This window comes from Alosa sapidissima, chromosome 17 (assembly GCF_018492685.1).
Source record: "Alosa sapidissima isolate fAloSap1 chromosome 17, fAloSap1.pri, whole genome shotgun sequence".
In the NCBI taxonomy this organism is placed as follows: domain Eukaryota; kingdom Metazoa; phylum Chordata; class Actinopteri; order Clupeiformes; family Clupeidae; genus Alosa; species Alosa sapidissima.
Window position 1 is genome coordinate 14,151,792 of NC_055973.1, and position 16,604 is coordinate 14,168,395.

General features: G+C 42.2%; 1 protein-coding gene across 1 annotated transcript; it reads left to right on the forward strand.

The window, feature by feature from the left end:
- Positions 1-22: 22 nt before the first annotated feature.
- dcaf11 (ddb1 and cul4 associated factor 11) lies at positions 23-16,393 on the forward strand. The gene is made up of 15 exons (XM_042067053.1): positions 23-258; positions 841-1,045; positions 1,307-1,434; positions 1,807-1,925; positions 2,694-2,758; positions 3,007-3,107; positions 5,074-5,220; positions 5,860-5,914; positions 6,560-6,628; positions 7,118-7,175; positions 7,881-8,066; positions 10,294-10,447; positions 11,613-11,765; positions 14,708-14,814; positions 15,439-16,393. Exons 2-15 carry the CDS (start codon positions 852-854, stop codon positions 15,520-15,522), a joined length of 1,620 nt encoding a protein of 539 aa, XP_041922987.1. The 5' UTR covers positions 23-258; positions 841-851; the 3' UTR covers positions 15,523-16,393.
- Positions 16,394-16,604: the final 211 nt, after the last annotated feature.

Below are 16,604 nucleotides of genomic sequence, written 5' to 3' on the forward strand. Positions count from 1 at the left end.
ACCGTTCTCGCGGGAATGGATCATGTGATAACGAAAGACAGGGGTCCAGAATAGTAAACAACATGGCGCACTACCAACACAGAACGGACTAGGGGCATATCGAAAATACAGCTGTGACAAGCACCCTAAACACATAGTAAATATTTTCATAGTTTTCGCTGTAGTGATAACGTACCAGGGTAGAGCATTTACTTGGAGACGAGAAAGACTGTCACAACGAACAAGCTGTCAACAACTCTATCCACTGGAACAGGATAGGTACGTTGACGCTAGCTCTCCTGCTAGCTATATGAATTGTTATTAGTACAGTAATCTTGCTTGCTTACACCTGATTAATCTATCCTAGCACAATAACGTGCACACTTGCCAAGCATATGGCATCCATGAAATGTTCCATTGTGGCAGTGGTAGATAAACAAGCGCCGTTTCATTATTCTAAACAACCCGAATGTTGAAATAGTCGACTCGTCGACAGATCTCCATGCCACATGAAACTAGGATTTACCACTGAGATGTTCATTCTGCCACTGTCCATTAACATTGTCATATTATTACCATTGCTTGAAAGCGTTGTATTTCACCATTAGTTAATGAAATTGCATCTGTCTGATTTGTCTGAAATCATGCACTTATGAAACGACACGCGGAGGCGTGGTTGTAGTTGACTTTCACACGCAACACACCTTACTAGTACTTGCAAAAGTCATGTTATATGCTCAGTTTATCCATCAAACTGTCACCTATGATAATTATGAAGGCGGTTACTTTTTACAAAGCAAGACATTGCATTGTCTTGCGTCAAAACATTGTAACCTATTCATGTTTCATACCATTTCTCAGGCTATCGGCCTATGGGCTCGCAGTCCAGTTCTGGGATGTCCGGTCGGGGTTCAAGCGGAAACCCAGACCAGTCTGAACCAGAACCAGAATCCAACCAGAACTCTAATCAAAGGAATCGCAGACCAGCTGAGAGGCAGACAGAAAGACAGTCAGCCGCTGAGGAGGACGTCGACTTAGCTCAAGTGCTGGCTTACTTACTGAGAAGGTATAGCCTGCACAAATGCACAAACTCAGCTTTTACATGCAAAGACGCAAGCATATGTATAGAGTGACCCTTGTAATGTTTAACATTTAAGGAAATACATACTAAATGTTTGCTTGAATTTACTATCTACTGATTTACTTTGTAATCTTAAAAAAAAAATAGCCTATTGTATCAAAAACAAAAATCAATGTATTTTCCTTAAGGATGTAATTAACACTTTGTCACCTGAGACTGATGTTGACCACCGTTTTCACTCATCAGGGGCCAGGTCAGACTGGTCCATGGAAGTGGAGCAACAGGCCTACAGCTTGTCCAGTCCTATTCTGACTCGGATGAGGACAGCGACGGGGCCTGGGAAGGTCGCCTCGGAGACCGCTACAATCCCCCTGGTAATAAGCTACTAACGACAATACTGCATAGTAGTGACAGAGAAGGGGTTTTGAAGGGTATTTTATACAGTGATAGTCTTTATTTATTGCATAATGTTTCTTTCTTCTTTTTCTGGGTCTGATAAATTGTGGATACATTTTTTGTTAACCCGATTTAGAACATTTTAGTTGGTTTATAACTAGTCACTGGTTCGGTTATAACTGATCTTTGTTGGTTGAGTGGAATCCAAACATAGTAGAGCAACTGTGTTCAACCAACAAACAAATACATGACCTGCTGTGTTCTGATGTCCCACACATATTTTATATATACCAGTATATACTGTATGACTGCTAATTTGCCAACTGAACAAAACCTCTCTTCCTGATCAGTGGACTCCCAACCTGACACTCAGGATGTGGATCGAAGTGAGATTCGCACTCAGATTCTGCTGGCCACTGCCTCGTCCGGCCTTAAAGGGAGACACAGCTTCACTCACATGCTGACACAGGTGAGAACCAAGGAGTGCCCAAACATGATGGACAGTATGACTTCAATTATTTTACAGTAAGATTTTTAAATGTAATTTTAAAATGTAATGTTTCTTCGGGTGTACATTCAAATTCAGTCTAATGTTGACAAATTGACAATGGTGTTTAAAGTTGTATATGTTTGAGGGCCCCTATGCATCCTGGAAACCACCTGGAATTTGGAGAACTCAAAAGTGCCAGGACCACAAAATTGAAACTCGGATGACAATGATGCTTAAAGTTGTATATGTTGGTCACATATAGTTGTTATAATGGGCATGCTTCAAAGGCCAGACTAATGAAAAGATCTGGTCCACTGGAGTCCACTTAAAGTCAACAAGCAGTCTTTGATTGGGTCCAAGTCCGCCTTAAAGGAAATTCATTAACAGAAAAGCCACCACTTGGGGACTCGCTGTTTTTAGAAACCTATTCTGGGTGCCAATTTCTCATTATGTATGTGCATAAGGGCACATTCTGGAACTCCACCGTTTTTAGAAAGGTCTTGACTTGTTATTTTGTTTTTTTGTATTATTGTGGTGGTTTCTAAACATGACTCAAAGCTGACAGGTTGGCCACTGCATTTCTTGGCGATGGCATTTCCTAGAGCTCAACAGTGAGGAACGGTTTCAGTATGAACTGCCCTTTTACAGTAAACTATACCATTGCCTGCTTATTCTATTTACTGGTTGTGAACTTTCTCGTTGGTCTTCGACTGCTCTCCCGTCTGACTGTGTGTTGTCTGGTTACAGAGGGAACAGGGCCGGTGTCGAGGTTCCAGTTTCTCTCACGGGGAGTGCAGTCGCATTCGATCACAGTGAGTGTACCAATTACCGGCCTGCAACTGACCTGCTTTATCTGTTAAATAATTATTAGGTCCTTCACCGATAAGGAAATTATCTGATCAGTCATTTCTATTGAAGCTAGATAATGCAGTTCATAGAAGCCATTAATAAACAATATGTCAATACACTGTCAGAGAGTAATCACTGAAAAGTCAGTAAAGTTGCTAAAGTGCACTGTATGGCGAGGGCCAGACATAACATTGTCTGTTTTATTTTCCAGTTTCCTGCCGAATCATGTTGCCTTCAAGGACACATATCAGCAGAAAGCCTTCTGTGGGCTATACAGCAACGATGGACACATGTTTCTCTCTGCTTGTCAAGGTAATATGTCCATTTGCAACAAAAACGTCACTCATTTCCGGGAATTAATTATGAAACAGAAACAATTTCTTTGACTTCCTGTTGGACTTGTGTTAGCAGCATAGCTGATAGCAATATCATTTGAACCTGTTTGTCAACACAAACCCCACCTTTTATGACTGGGTGTATTGTTAATCTTAATCAAGCCATTAGGCCCTTACACACTGCCAAAATGATGTACCAAATTCGCGGAACGCCTGTCCTTTTCACATATACCGAGAATACCATAATAGGCTATCCTAAAATCCAGTCATTAAACAAAGCATGGACTCATGAGCGTCTGTCTGCCCTATATGTATATCCTCTGATTGTAATGTTTACAGATATCTAGGCGATATTTGTAACATTTATTTTGTATTTGGCCTGTTATAAAATCATGTAGGCCTATTGAACAATTTAAACACATTGTGAACCCCAAAGTTGGAGACATGCATATAGACATTGCTGCAAAATTAAAAACCGGATTACTCTGGAATGGCTAACTGTACAGGGGAATGCTTTACATCTTTATGTTTGGTAAGGTCTGCTGTTTATTCTAATATATGGTTTGTCATGTGTTGAAGGAAAGTTTGTGAAGTATTCCACCAAGATGAATGGGTAGGGAGACGGGCGCAGAAAATATGATTAAATAAAATTTACTTTTCTCGCGAACCGTTTACCACAACAACTAACCACTAACATCGTTTAAAAGCTGAGAAAAAGCTCTTTCGTGTGATACATGTGATGTCTGTGATGAATAGGCTACTTAGCAAGTAGTTCAGCAAATTTGGGTGGGACAGAAATACCCTGAGCAGCAGCTCTACCCAACATGCGAACAAGAAAGAAATGAAAAAAGAACACAATGAGCTTATGTCGCGATTTCCGATAGGCCTAGGCCTAGAGAAAAGACAGCTATGGTAACCTTACAATTAGGATTTGCTTTGCCTACACTGCTGTTTGGTTGTCCCAAACTTTGAGACGATCCATACTCGCATTAACTGAATATTATTAACCCGAACTGCGATGTTCCAACCAGGGTGACAGGATGCAATGCCTAATAATCTCACTGCCTTCGGCATAACTGCTAACAGTGCGCCTAGGCCTACTGTTAAACACCTGAAAAAATATTAAGCTGCTGTTTTCTTTCCATGACGAGCACTAGGCCTACGCTTGAATGATTTATGACTGAATGGAACGTTGCGTTTTTAAGCGCCAGAACTGCTTATCACATCGTGTGACAAAGTTTACACCAATCATCGTATCCTTATGTTGAGATGTCCATTCTCTTGGCCCTAGGCTATCATTTGTGTGCGAAGCATGTTTCAATTAAGACAGTACACAAGCTATTTTTATTGTTGTAATATTGAATGATTTCATGAATAAATGGTATGCACAGTGCGTACAGGATTACGGCTGGCGGCGCCACTGACCAAGGCCACAGTAGGAGAAGGGGAATCACGGCCAACGCAGGGGGCAACTCTTCTCTTCAATTTCTCTTCCAAATTACTTTTTATTGTCTGAAGACATCTATCGCAAGAATCTAACATTCTAAGCAACAGCAAAGCAAATGCAAGCTAACTAAAGTGCAGTCGGTTCTCCCGCCATGGTTTTGGAAATCACACACCTGCTGCATCTGAAGGCCCACGCATAATAAGGCCTATGACTATCACTCTACACGCCCCCTGTTGCACGTCACATTTTAATTTGCTAGCTGATCCTGCCTCCTGGCTCCCCAAAATGCATCATGTGAACAGATCAGCAGGCCGGCAAATTTTCACCTAGTTTTCAGACACAAAAAGACGGCAAAAAGACGTCTCCTCTTCCCGCAAATTTAGCGTGATCTCTGTGTGAAAAGGCCTATTATCTCCCTCCTTTTGATATATGAAAGAATCAGTTGCTGGACGTCCTCGTGTTTATGACCTCTGACCTTTGCCCCTTGCTGCCACAGATCAGAACATCCGTCTGTACGACACCAGCAGGGGACGTTTTTCTCTGAAGAGGACGGTCAAGGCGCGGGACGTGGGTTGGAGCGTGCTGGACGTCTGCTTCACCCCCGACTCCCGCAGCGTGCTCTACTCCAGCTGGTCTGACTACAGTAAGAAAGGGCGCGTGTGTGTGTGTGTGTGCGTGCGTGCGTGTATGTGTGCATGTGTATCTGTGAATTTGTGTGTGTGCACTGCGCTCTACTCCAGTGGTCTGACTTCAGTATGGAAGAGCATTACTACAGTGTGTAGGTGAATGTGTATGTGTATGTCTGTGTCTGCGTGTGTTCGTGTAGTCTACTGGTCTGACTACAGTAAGATAGGTGCTCTTGTGTGTGTGTGTACAAGTGCATGCCTCAACTTCATATGTTTGGGTTTGAGCCTCACCTCAATACCATGTGTACGCAGGTGTGGAAATTTTCAGGCGTCAAGGTTGCATTGAGACACAACCAGAATCCCAACCCATATGTTGTGTGTGTGTGTGTGTGTGTGTGTGTGTGTGTTTTTTTTATTCTATCACTGCTGTTTCGACTACATTGCAGCAACCCCAGATTAACCACATACAGCTGACTGGTGTCCCTACCAACTGTTCAACTCCAGTCCATCTGTCTTGAATCTACAGTTCTACTGGCTACCATTTGATGCGCTTCCTGTGGTTTCACAGTGCTGCCAACAAAAAAAAACTATCTCTGACTGTGCATGCTGAACCTGACTGAAATGCCTTGTGTTTCTCTCGTCTCTATCTCCTTCAGTCCATGTGTGCAGTATAGATGGCGACAGCGAATCTCACACCGCCCTGGACCTCAAGTTAGTGTTACCCCCCTCATAGTACATTTTAGCATTGCGGATCAGGTAAAGACCCCCAACACTGCCAACTCAGCTGCCTTTCTGGTTTCCACTGTGCGTGTGGTTCTGTGATAGCTTAGAGTCGTCTCCATACCCATCATAACCTCCATCTGTATCCATAAGTGGTATGTCTGATAGACACACGCGCATGTTTTAGTGATGACAAGCCTTTCAAAGCCATTTATTGTATCTGTAGCTGTCACGTTTTCTTGGCACCTCATGCATTCTATGCTCTTGAATATCAAGACACTATCTGTGTGTCGTTGTTTAAGCACAGCAGACAGACAGGCTTTGTGTGTGTACTGTGTAGTGCTAGTCCTCTGTGTCGGCAGTCATGGAAGGATTTTATTTTACCCTCCAAAGTCTCTGTTTTTAATTTGGCAGTTGGATCAATTCCATGCCGACCACACCCCTGCTGAGGCGCCAAGAAAAGAATCTGAGTCGCAGATCATTTGTGTGTTTGTTTTTTCTGCACCAGTTCCAGAGGAAACTGTTGTAGGTGGAGAAGATATCAATCTGAGTTGGCTTAATGCTCTTATTTCTCTCTCTTTCTTTCTTTCTTTCTTTCTTTCTCTTCTCTCTCTCTCTCTTTTTGTCCCCTCTCAGTCCAGACGAAAGGAGGTTCTGTGTCTTTTCTCTCACCGCATCTGTAGATGGGAAGGAGATTCTCGGAGGGTGAGCAGATAAACATCAGCTCCTGCTGATCTCTGTTGAAATGTGAATGACTGCTCCGCACAAATGCGAACCTAGAAAAGCCCCACCCCAGCCCAAGTATAATGTTTGCCGCCACAAATAGATTTATGTGGCTTTAATAGTCGCCAGTCCCTGTCCTCTTTGGGTAGATATTGCATAATGACTCCTTGCCCCACCAAGAATACCCTGGGGTGTAAAAAAGTGCAGACAAACCAGGGTTTAGTCCTCCAGGCAAGAATTACAGGAGTTAAATGAAAACTGTAGGGTGAAAAGGCTAAAAGCATTATCATATCATGCAGATGCTATCTATTCGAATTACTGTTTTAAAAGACTCATGGAGCTACGTCAATGATCTATATTCATATGTCTATCTTTCTTTCTCTCTCTTTCTCTATCTATCTATCTCTTTCTCTCTCTCCTCTCCCCCCTTGTCATAACCCCTTCTCTGTCGGTATTCCTCTTCTTCTTCAGGGCAAATGATGGGTGCTTGTATGTTTTTGACCGTGAACAGAACAAACGGACGCTGAAGGTCAGTGTGTGCATGCATTTGTTTGTTGTGTTATGTGTATATATCTGCTGTTTCCACAGGGCACAGACACTTCGGAGTGTGTGTGCGTGTGTGTGTGTTCATTGTCACTTCCACACTACTCTACTGTGTCCCATTTCCTCTTTCCCATGACAGTGTAATGTAGGGGAAGGGGACCTTTTTAGCTGGGAGAGCCATAAATACCAAATAGTTATAGATTGTTTTCATGAAGAGGCATATAATAGTTAATTTGATTGGCAAGACAGCAATCTCGATGTGTCACCTATAGCAGTGTTTCACAAACTGTGGTCCGCAAGCTATCCCAAATGGTCCGCGAGCAGACGTGGTAAAATATAATATAGATGAGTTGTTTGCAATATTTAACCAACTTGTATGTAAATCCAAACAGTTCTGCAACACTGCCTATGTAAGTTACGCCACTTTAAATGAATCCTCTGACACAGTAAAAAGACAATAAGCAAGGTGGTTCAGGGAGTAGGCCTATTGTGTAATACTGTTAGAGTAGGACTACTGTTTTTTTTTAGCTAGGTGGTCCGTGTTTTTTTTTTTTTATTGGTTAAGTGGTCCTTGGTCTGAAAAAGTTTGAGAAACACTGACCTATAGCATACCAAGTTACTTAATTGACTAGTTGTACAAAAGGCTCTCGGTGAGCTCATTTACCATTCTCTCCCCACCTACTTGTCATAGATCGACGCTCACGAGGACGATGTGAACGCAGTAGCATTTGCCGACAGCTCGTCGCAACTGCTCTTCTCGGGGAGTGACGACGCACTCTGCAAGGTGTGGGACAGGCGCACGCTCCGCGAGGACCGTCCTCAGCCCGTGGGTCACCTGGCTGGACACCGCGACGGGATCACCTTCATCCATAGCAAGGTGAAGCCACATGCACGCAAACAGGGCTTAAAGTTCTCAGGCACTGTGCTGGAATTCAGGCGTGGGCCAGGCCATTTAAGATTTAGAAACCAATAATGACTGTATTTGATCATATTTTCTCAAGTATAAAGAAACTTGTCAGATAAGCTAATCAAGATCCACAATGCCCAAGAATGTAAGGAAACGTTATCTTTTCACTTTCCCAATATCATTCATACAGCCCTTAACATTTCTCCACACAACATCTAATGCGATTTTCTCTTTTACCATATAGATTAGAGCTAATCACACAATGAGGAATGAGCTGTATAGACATTCCCAGCTGTGACCCCCCCCACAGTTTGAGTATACTCACTTGTTCAATACAGCTCATGTACTCAGTATTAAGGTCTCTGTGGCCCGTGATAAATCATTGACTAACCGACCCCCACTGATTCAATCTCAGTGTGCCCAGCCGGCTGGTCACAGACCTCCAATCACTCTTGCATGCAGCACAGGTGACTCAGCATGAAAGCAGGGTATGCTGGGATTACCCAGACTGAAGAGTGGGACTGTGTGGGAGCTGTTGTGGGGGGGCACAACATGCCATATCTGAACTCCTATTGTCCAGATATTAAGACCTATTATTAAGACCTTCACCCAAAGCAAATTCCATGACAAATGATAAAAGCTAAGGTGTAATTTATAATAAATAATAATAATAACACTTATTTATATAGCACTGTTCAAGCACAGAGCACAAAGTGCTTTACAGACAAACTAGAAACCTAATAATAATAATAATCATAGTAATAAATAAAAGGACAAACTACCAAACACAAACTTAACTCAATATAAGAAACAAAAGGAAAAATCAGGTTCAGTCTAAAAAACTCAGGAAAACTCAGGTCAGCCTGTAGTTATTAAATTGATGTAGTCAGTGCTCAGCCCTCTGTTAAATCTCTCTTCAAACACTAAAAGCTATTGACTGGCTCATAGCCTGGTGCTCCGATTCCCACATGGGATCTCCATCAGGTCACCTCCTGAAAGTGGCGAGCAGAGCAGGCATCAGCAGGGACAGCCCTTCAGGGTCCTTTTTTCCCATGTAGGGTCAGATCCTCCCTGTGTTCAAAACATCCACTCATTCACTATGTAGTGCACTATATCATCCGAATGTTATTACTATTATTTTTAACTAATAATGTAGTGTGTAAATATTTGAAGGCACTACTATATAGTGCACTTTGTAGTTAATGAGTGGATATATAATTGTCACTCCCAGATTGAGCTGACTAGAGAGGCTGTGTGCCCAGATAAAAAGGCACACACACAAAGACAAAATGAGGTGTAAAGTCCACACCTATTAGCGTCGGGCTAATGAGCAACCCTCGTCATCATCATATCACTCGTATTGAATTTCAAAACCCTAACGAGTCGGCAAAGTGGCTTTATGTAACCGACACCCTGCCCTCAACTCCAGGCACTTACATTACATAACATTGCACTTAATTAAATGAATGTGTGAAATTAAGGGATCGTGTGTGTACGGCCTCTGGGTAGCTTGCTGCGACTTGCCGTGGCATTTCTCAATGAGTGTGTGTGTGTGTGTGTGTGTGTGTGTGTGTAGCTACAGGCAGATCCCATATTATCCATTCAGCTGAGTTAATGTATGCCATTAATAAAGTACGACTAATTAGCCTGTTATGACATTGTGTCCTTTTGACAAGCATGCTGTCTGGTATGTCAGTTAAATTAATGGTCCGTTTCCTCCTGGGGGCTGATCAAGTGTCTAGCAGCGTTTTCTATTCATTCCCTATCTCTGCTAAATTAACAGAGTCTCTTGTGTTTTCAGTGGATGTGTTCATAAATGTGATCAGTCACTCTAGGGACCAGCCTGACCTTACAAGGCTATTAATGTTGACCTTTTCGGAGTGTTATGATGGTGTATTATCTTGAGTAAATGGTAGGTGATATGCATGACCCTAGATCAGTTTATGACATGACAGTGTTCTTATGTGTGTTTATAGGTGGGCTGCATATTACATAATCAGTAACTCTAAGGACAAGTCTTTCATATCTACATGTGTCAGTCTCTCTGTCTGTCTGTCTGTCTTCATTAGTCTAATCTGTGAAATGATAATGTTCTCGGATGTGTTAGCGGGGCGATGTTATCCGACACAATATGGCTATTTTCATGTATCAATCTTGCTAATGAAATGTACATATCCTTGTGTGTGTGTGTGTTCAGGGCGATGCACGCTACCTGATCAGTAACTCTAAAGACCAATCCATCAAGCTGTGGGACGTGAGGAAGTTCTCCCCTAAAGAGGGTCTGGCTGCTTCTCGGCTGGCCGTCACACAGCAGAACTGGGACTACCGCTGGCAGCAGGTCCCCCAAAAAGGTAACATCTACGGGAGTGTGTATGTGTGTGTGCGTGTGCGTGTGCGTGTGTGTGTGTGTGTGTGTGTGTTTTTGTGTGTGTGTAGAACATGTAAGCAGCTAGCAGCTCTGAGGATGTAATTATGTTGGTTTAAAACAAGGGTCTGTGTGTGACAATTGAGCATTGTGGCACAATCAAAGGAGAGAATACGGCACAGTTCAGGGCCAAGTGGGAACTTAAGTCACTGCACAGAATCCTATTAAAGATTAAACAAAACACCTCGGCTTGCCAGTTTGAAGCACACATAAACAACCCCCTAGCACAATAGCAGAGGCCGGTTCCAGATCCGTTCTCTCACACACACACACTCTCTTTCTTACCCTGTCTCTGTTCCGAATTGAAAATCCCCCAGGAATTGAAATTATCCTCACCTGGGCCTCAATAGGTTGCCAAGGAAACATAATTACTTTGGAGGCCCAGGTGCATCTTGTTTTTGGTTAACTGACTGTGGCTTACCACCCCCCTTTTTAATAATGTACTATCCACGATATTCCTTACCCAACAATGGGCGTCGCCATGACACCTCAGTATTCAGAAATCTGTTTTTCTATTTCCGGCAGAAGCTGCGTTGTATTAATTTTAATGTGCCGTTAGACAGTATCCTAAGCCATGTAAAAGCAAACTTTTTTTCTATTTTTTTCTGTCAGTCATATATTATATAGAATATCCATATTGAGTGCAGAATTTACAACATTTCGAAAAAAATATAAGTTGAAGCATATTCTAGTTAGCCTGCTGAGCCTGCATTAAGTTATAATGTAAACAGAATGGACGGAAGATGAAAACCGGACGGATTTCCGGTTTAATGAATAAGGAGGATATAATATATTTATTTTGTGTGTCTGTCCATATGGTATGACCATAGGTAATTACCTGTATTTATGTGTTGCTCATATGAAATTGTTCAGTGTTTGGGTGTAGGAGTATTCAACATGTCAAATGAATCCAACAGTGCTTTTGTATGACTGACTTGATGTTCCTCTCTCTTTCCTTTGTCTCCTCCTCTCCTCTCTTCCCCTCCTCTCTATTCTTTCTTTTCTTCTTTTTTCACTTCACTCTTCTTCTTTATTCCCTGCCTCCTCCCCTCTTCCTCTCGCTCTGCCTGCCTGCCTGGCTCCTGCCGCAGCCCTGAAGAGGCACAAGCTGACGGGCGATACATCGGTGATGACGTACCGGGGCCACGGCGTGCTGCACACACTCATCCGGTGCCGCTTCTCGCCCGAGTTCAGCACCGGACAGAAGTACATCTACACCGGCTGCTCCACCGGCAAGATCATCAGTGAGTGTCTCTTTCTCTCTTTCTCTCTCTCTCTCTCTCTCTCTTGCACATGCTCTCTCTCTCACTCTCTCAATTCAATTCAATAAGCCCATTTCACAGTGTCCAGGTGTCCGGCCTCGTTGATGTTAATGATGCCTTAATTGGCAGGGTAAAACATCTTCCTGTTCCTGTCCTTCCTGTGGACTGTGCTGTTATATGAGTTTACATCTTCTAACCTAAACCTCAGTGAACTTGACAAAGACTTTTTGACGAAGCGCTGCATTTTTAATTAGTCTGTTTGTTGACAGCAGACAGCTGGCAAGTAGAAATAGCTTTGAAATTCCAGTGGAAGTTGGTTTACACGATGGCAATATCTTGTGAAATGGGCTAATTCAATTCAATAGAGCTTTATTTGCACAACATAAATACACTTTGTATTGTCAAAGCATTTCTAATTATACAGGTAGGTAGTGTTTTATAAGGGAAAGACTATATGCATGTCTGTGGATGGGAGTGCATGTAAGTGTGTTTTGTGGGTATGTGTGCATGTAAGCATGTGTGTGTGTATCACTCTGTGTCCTGTGTCTGTGTTCGTCTGTATGTTCTTGTGAGTGTGGTTTATATACAGCTGCTTTACTGGCAATATTTTGTGTGTGTGTGTGTATAAATGTAAATCAGGTTTCTAGGCCAAGTATACTTGCGTATACAAGGAATTTGGTCTCTGCATTTATCCCATCTGTGAATTAGTGAACACACAGAGCACACAGTGAACACACAGTGAGGTGAAGCACACACTATCCCGGAACAGTGAGCTGTCTTGCTATAGTGACGCTCGGGGAGCAGTGAGGGGTTAGGTGCCTTGCTCAAGGGCACTTCAGCCGTTCCCACTGGTCGGGCAACCCTTCGGTTACAAGCCCGAAGCCCTAACCACTAGGCCACGACTGCCCAGTAGGCCACTGTGTGTGTGTGTGTGTCTCTCTGTGTCTGTGTGTGTGTTGGTAGGTATATCTTTGTACTTGTATGTGTGTGGGTTTGTATATATTTGTACTTGTGTGTGTGTGTAAAGGGGGGGGGGGGTTGTTTATATGTTGGTATATCTGTGTGTGTGTGTGTGTGTACAGCTGCTCCACAAGCAAGGTCATCTGCTTGTACAAATCCATCAAAGAGTGTGTGTGTGCTCTGTACAAGATGGTCTGTGATCAAATGAAGCTGTGTTAAGACATTAATTCAGTGGTCCCCAAACTACGGATACCCGGATACGGCCCGCCACCTCATTTTGGGTGGCCCCTCAAAACATGTCCGTAGTATATAGCATCCGGCCCGCACGGGAGTACAACATCGTCAAACTAAAACCTCCGCAATTTCCCCTATTCATTCTCTATGGCGAGTCTTAACAGTGCACATGTAATACTCTTTTTGTCCACCGGTGGTTGTTTTGGCGCTGTTTTGCGTTTGCCATCGAAAACGGAATGAAATGTAGGCCTACCTGCAAACAATTTAAGAGGCCTATGCTGACTGCATCAGTGCTCAAAGTATTTTAAAAGTTTATCAATTAATTGTTAATAACTAACTAACTTCTATTCAAGTCATATTTCTGGGACTTTCTTGGATAATTATTTCTATTTTTTATTCACTCGTTCAAATGTTCATACAAAGAGTTCACAAAGTTCTCATCAGGTGACTGAAAGTTAGAATGGTGGTCATTTCAGACCACTTAAGCACTTCATAAAATGTTCATAGTTTGAGAACTTTAAATTACTTGTAGGATATTCATAACTTGAGCTGTGTATGCAAAGACACAGAATTCAGAGTTCACACATTTTTAATAAAATATACTCTTGGGACTCCCTGCTAATACTTTTGGGAATGCAAACGTTTTTTTTTATTAGTATTATTTAATTTTACACTGATATGGCATGATGACAATATACACAGCTAACAATGGTATTAAATTGCAATAGCCTATGATTAAATGTAATAGAATATTCAACTAAGGTAGACTGCTGTTGTTCACAGCACTAAGCTATTTATGGTTACTGATATAGAACTACTCCGAGTCTCTGGCCCTCTCTTGGAGCCAGGCATAGTGAGCTGGCCCTCGGAAGAAAAAGTTTGGGGACCACTGCATTAATTCATTCAGCAGTTTACTTCTACATGCTTGCTTGATGGCCCTTGGTTAAATAAAGCTTGACTCATTGACTAAGCTTGAGCATTGGTAGAAATAGCATTGACCAAAATACAATATCTTATACTTTCAACTTTTTAAATAAGTATTTATCTTTTCAACTGCTATGTTTTAAATGTAGAGGCCATGGGCAACACAAAAATGGTGTGTTTGTTTCTGGTTATTCCAAGCCTTAGAACATAGCGTGGCTTCAGGGGCCAAAGACAGCCAGGGGGAATTTAACGACTAACCCAACAGAAAGCAGAAACACACACTAATGCCCTAACCGCACGGACGCACGCACATGCACACACACAACGCGCACACACACAACGTGCACGCATGCACGCAGATATACTCACACACACAGATACACACACACATATACACACACGGATACACACATACTCACACGCAGACTTGCACACGCACACACACACACATACACACACACACATAGCTGCTGGTGATTATGCTATTGGGCAGTGCTCCTGATTCGTCCTAAAGATTAATGAGGCCCAGGTGCAGCTAATTAGGGGGCCTCCGTCCTTCTCTCATCACATTGTTCATGACAGAACACCAGGGGCAGTGCACTCAGTGTGTGTGTGCGTGTGCAGTAGCTAGTATTGCAAAGGCCTTTGTAAGGGTCCCTATACGATTAAAATGAATAAATGAACAGCATGAACGTGTGAATGAATGGCTGAAGAAAGCAATACATGAATGAATGAAGAGATAAACTTAAGCATGAACGCTGATGCCACTTTTATATCCTCTGTTGTCCCTGTGTCCTTTTCCCCAGTCTATGATGTCCTGACCGGCACCATCGTGTCCAAACTCTCAGGCCATGACGCATGTGTGAGAGATGTGAGCTGGCATCCCTACCAGGAGAACATCGTCAGCAGCTCAGTAAGTCTCCGTTTCTCCCAACCTCCACCTGTCTGTAGGAATGTCTCTGTTTGGTTTTATGCGGTTTGTGTGCCTTTATTCATATGCCTGTCTGTTTGTTATTTTCTTTCTTTACAGTTGTTTTGTCTCTGTTGATCTTTGTATTGTTTATTTGTCTGTACCTCTATATCTCTTTCTAGCTGTATAAAGGGCCATTCACACTAAGAATGATAACTATAAGTATAACGAGAATGGCAACAGCAAAAAATATATCGCTCTAACTAATAGGAATGACAATGTCCACACATAAACTATAATAACGACATGAAGAACGATATCATGGGATGTCAGGGATCACTTTCAGAACAATTTTGAGAATTATAAAAAGCTGACAGCCAATCAGAATCCAACAAATTTTAGACATCATGTATGGCCACTCATATCGTTACAGACACATAGTTATCTTTATAGTGAATGTTCCTGGTGTGAACGGCCCTTAATTGATTTTTGTTTGTCATGCTAGTATTACCTCTTTGTATGTCTTTTTCATTTAACCTTGTTTGTGTTTTTATGACTCTTTCCCCTCAATCTCTCCCTCTCTCTTTTCCTTTACCCCCCTACCTCTCTCGCTTTCTTCCTCTGCAGTGGGACGGAGCAGTTCGGCTGTGGGAACACAGGCAGACACACCCTCTGGACGAGGAAAGAGAAAGGGAGCGGGAACGAGAGTGAGATAGAGAGAAAGGAAAAAAAAGAGGGAAGGTGCAGAGGAGTTTTAGGACAAAGCTTTTGTTTGCGTCTGAGCTGATAAGCTCCAACACATTACAGGATGCTACTTGTTGCTGTTTGTTTCTGGCAAGTGTTAGATCCATAAGTTCAACTCTTCAATGTTATTTCTTACAAGAACATCACTTCAAAATCAATAACAGCCATGCTGTGGACGGACCACAGAGTAGTTTATCAGGAGGAGATGAGGAGTGATGTGTTTTCAGTTGTCTTTTAGTAGATCTTCTCAGTCAGTGCGACTGAGTGTTTAGTTAATGCAATGGTTGTTTTTTTAATGGCCGAAGTCTGTTGGCTGTTCAGGTTTCCTTTTCCTTTGAGAAGGGTGTGGTCATGGGGTGGGCTCTAGCGTTCCAACAAGGTGCTTTTTAAAGAAAGGCATTAACAGCTAAAAAACAGAGTAAGGTGTTTTTTAAAAGGTAGAAAAAAACATGATCACATGGCAGGGGGTTGGGGTGGGAGGGTTAATTCTATGATCATGTAAAATATTTTATTGGAATTAATGTCGAAATGTTGATAAATTTGTAATCTAGTGTTCACATTCTCAGCCAAAAGATTTGATTGTCTTTTTTTTTTTTCGTGTGAGGAGATAAGCTGGTCACAGGGAAAAGTGTGTGTGTGTGTGTGTGTTTGTTTGTGAGAGAGAGAACATATGTATGTGCATATACAATAATTAGTGTATATGGTGAGCCTGTCTGTCTGTCTGTCTATGTGTTTTGGGTCATTTTCACTAAATTCTTCTTTTTTTTCCCAGTAATTATTAAAATCCCACATAAACTCGTTGTCTGTTCTATTTTATTAAAATGTTTGTTAACAGCCATCAGTTAATTTGTTTAATGGCATTACTTCAGTGTAACTAGTTCAAATGCATGCTCCATGGTTCTGATGACTGTAAAGGGCCGTTCACACCAGGAATGATAACTATAACCATAACCATAACGATAAAAGTGTCCACACTGACCAACTAAGCAAATAAAAGTCTCTCTTTGTGTCACAACTAATGTGATGGCTAAAATGTGATGAGTTGTGAT

What these genes read in the sequence shown, in the direction of transcription:
- dcaf11 (XM_042067053.1), top strand. Translation starts at nt 852, where the DNA reads ATGGGCTCGCAGTCCAGTTCTGGGATGTCCGGTCGGGGTTCAAGCGGA. An exon ending in AGACCGCTACAATCCCCCTG is followed by an intron (nt 1,435 to 1,806) that starts GTAATAAGCTAC and finishes CTTCCTGATCAG; the next exon opens with TGGACTCCCAACCTGACACT. An exon ending in AGAACAAACGGACGCTGAAG is followed by an intron (nt 7,176 to 7,880) that starts GTCAGTGTGTGC and finishes TACTTGTCATAG; the next exon opens with ATCGACGCTCACGAGGACGA.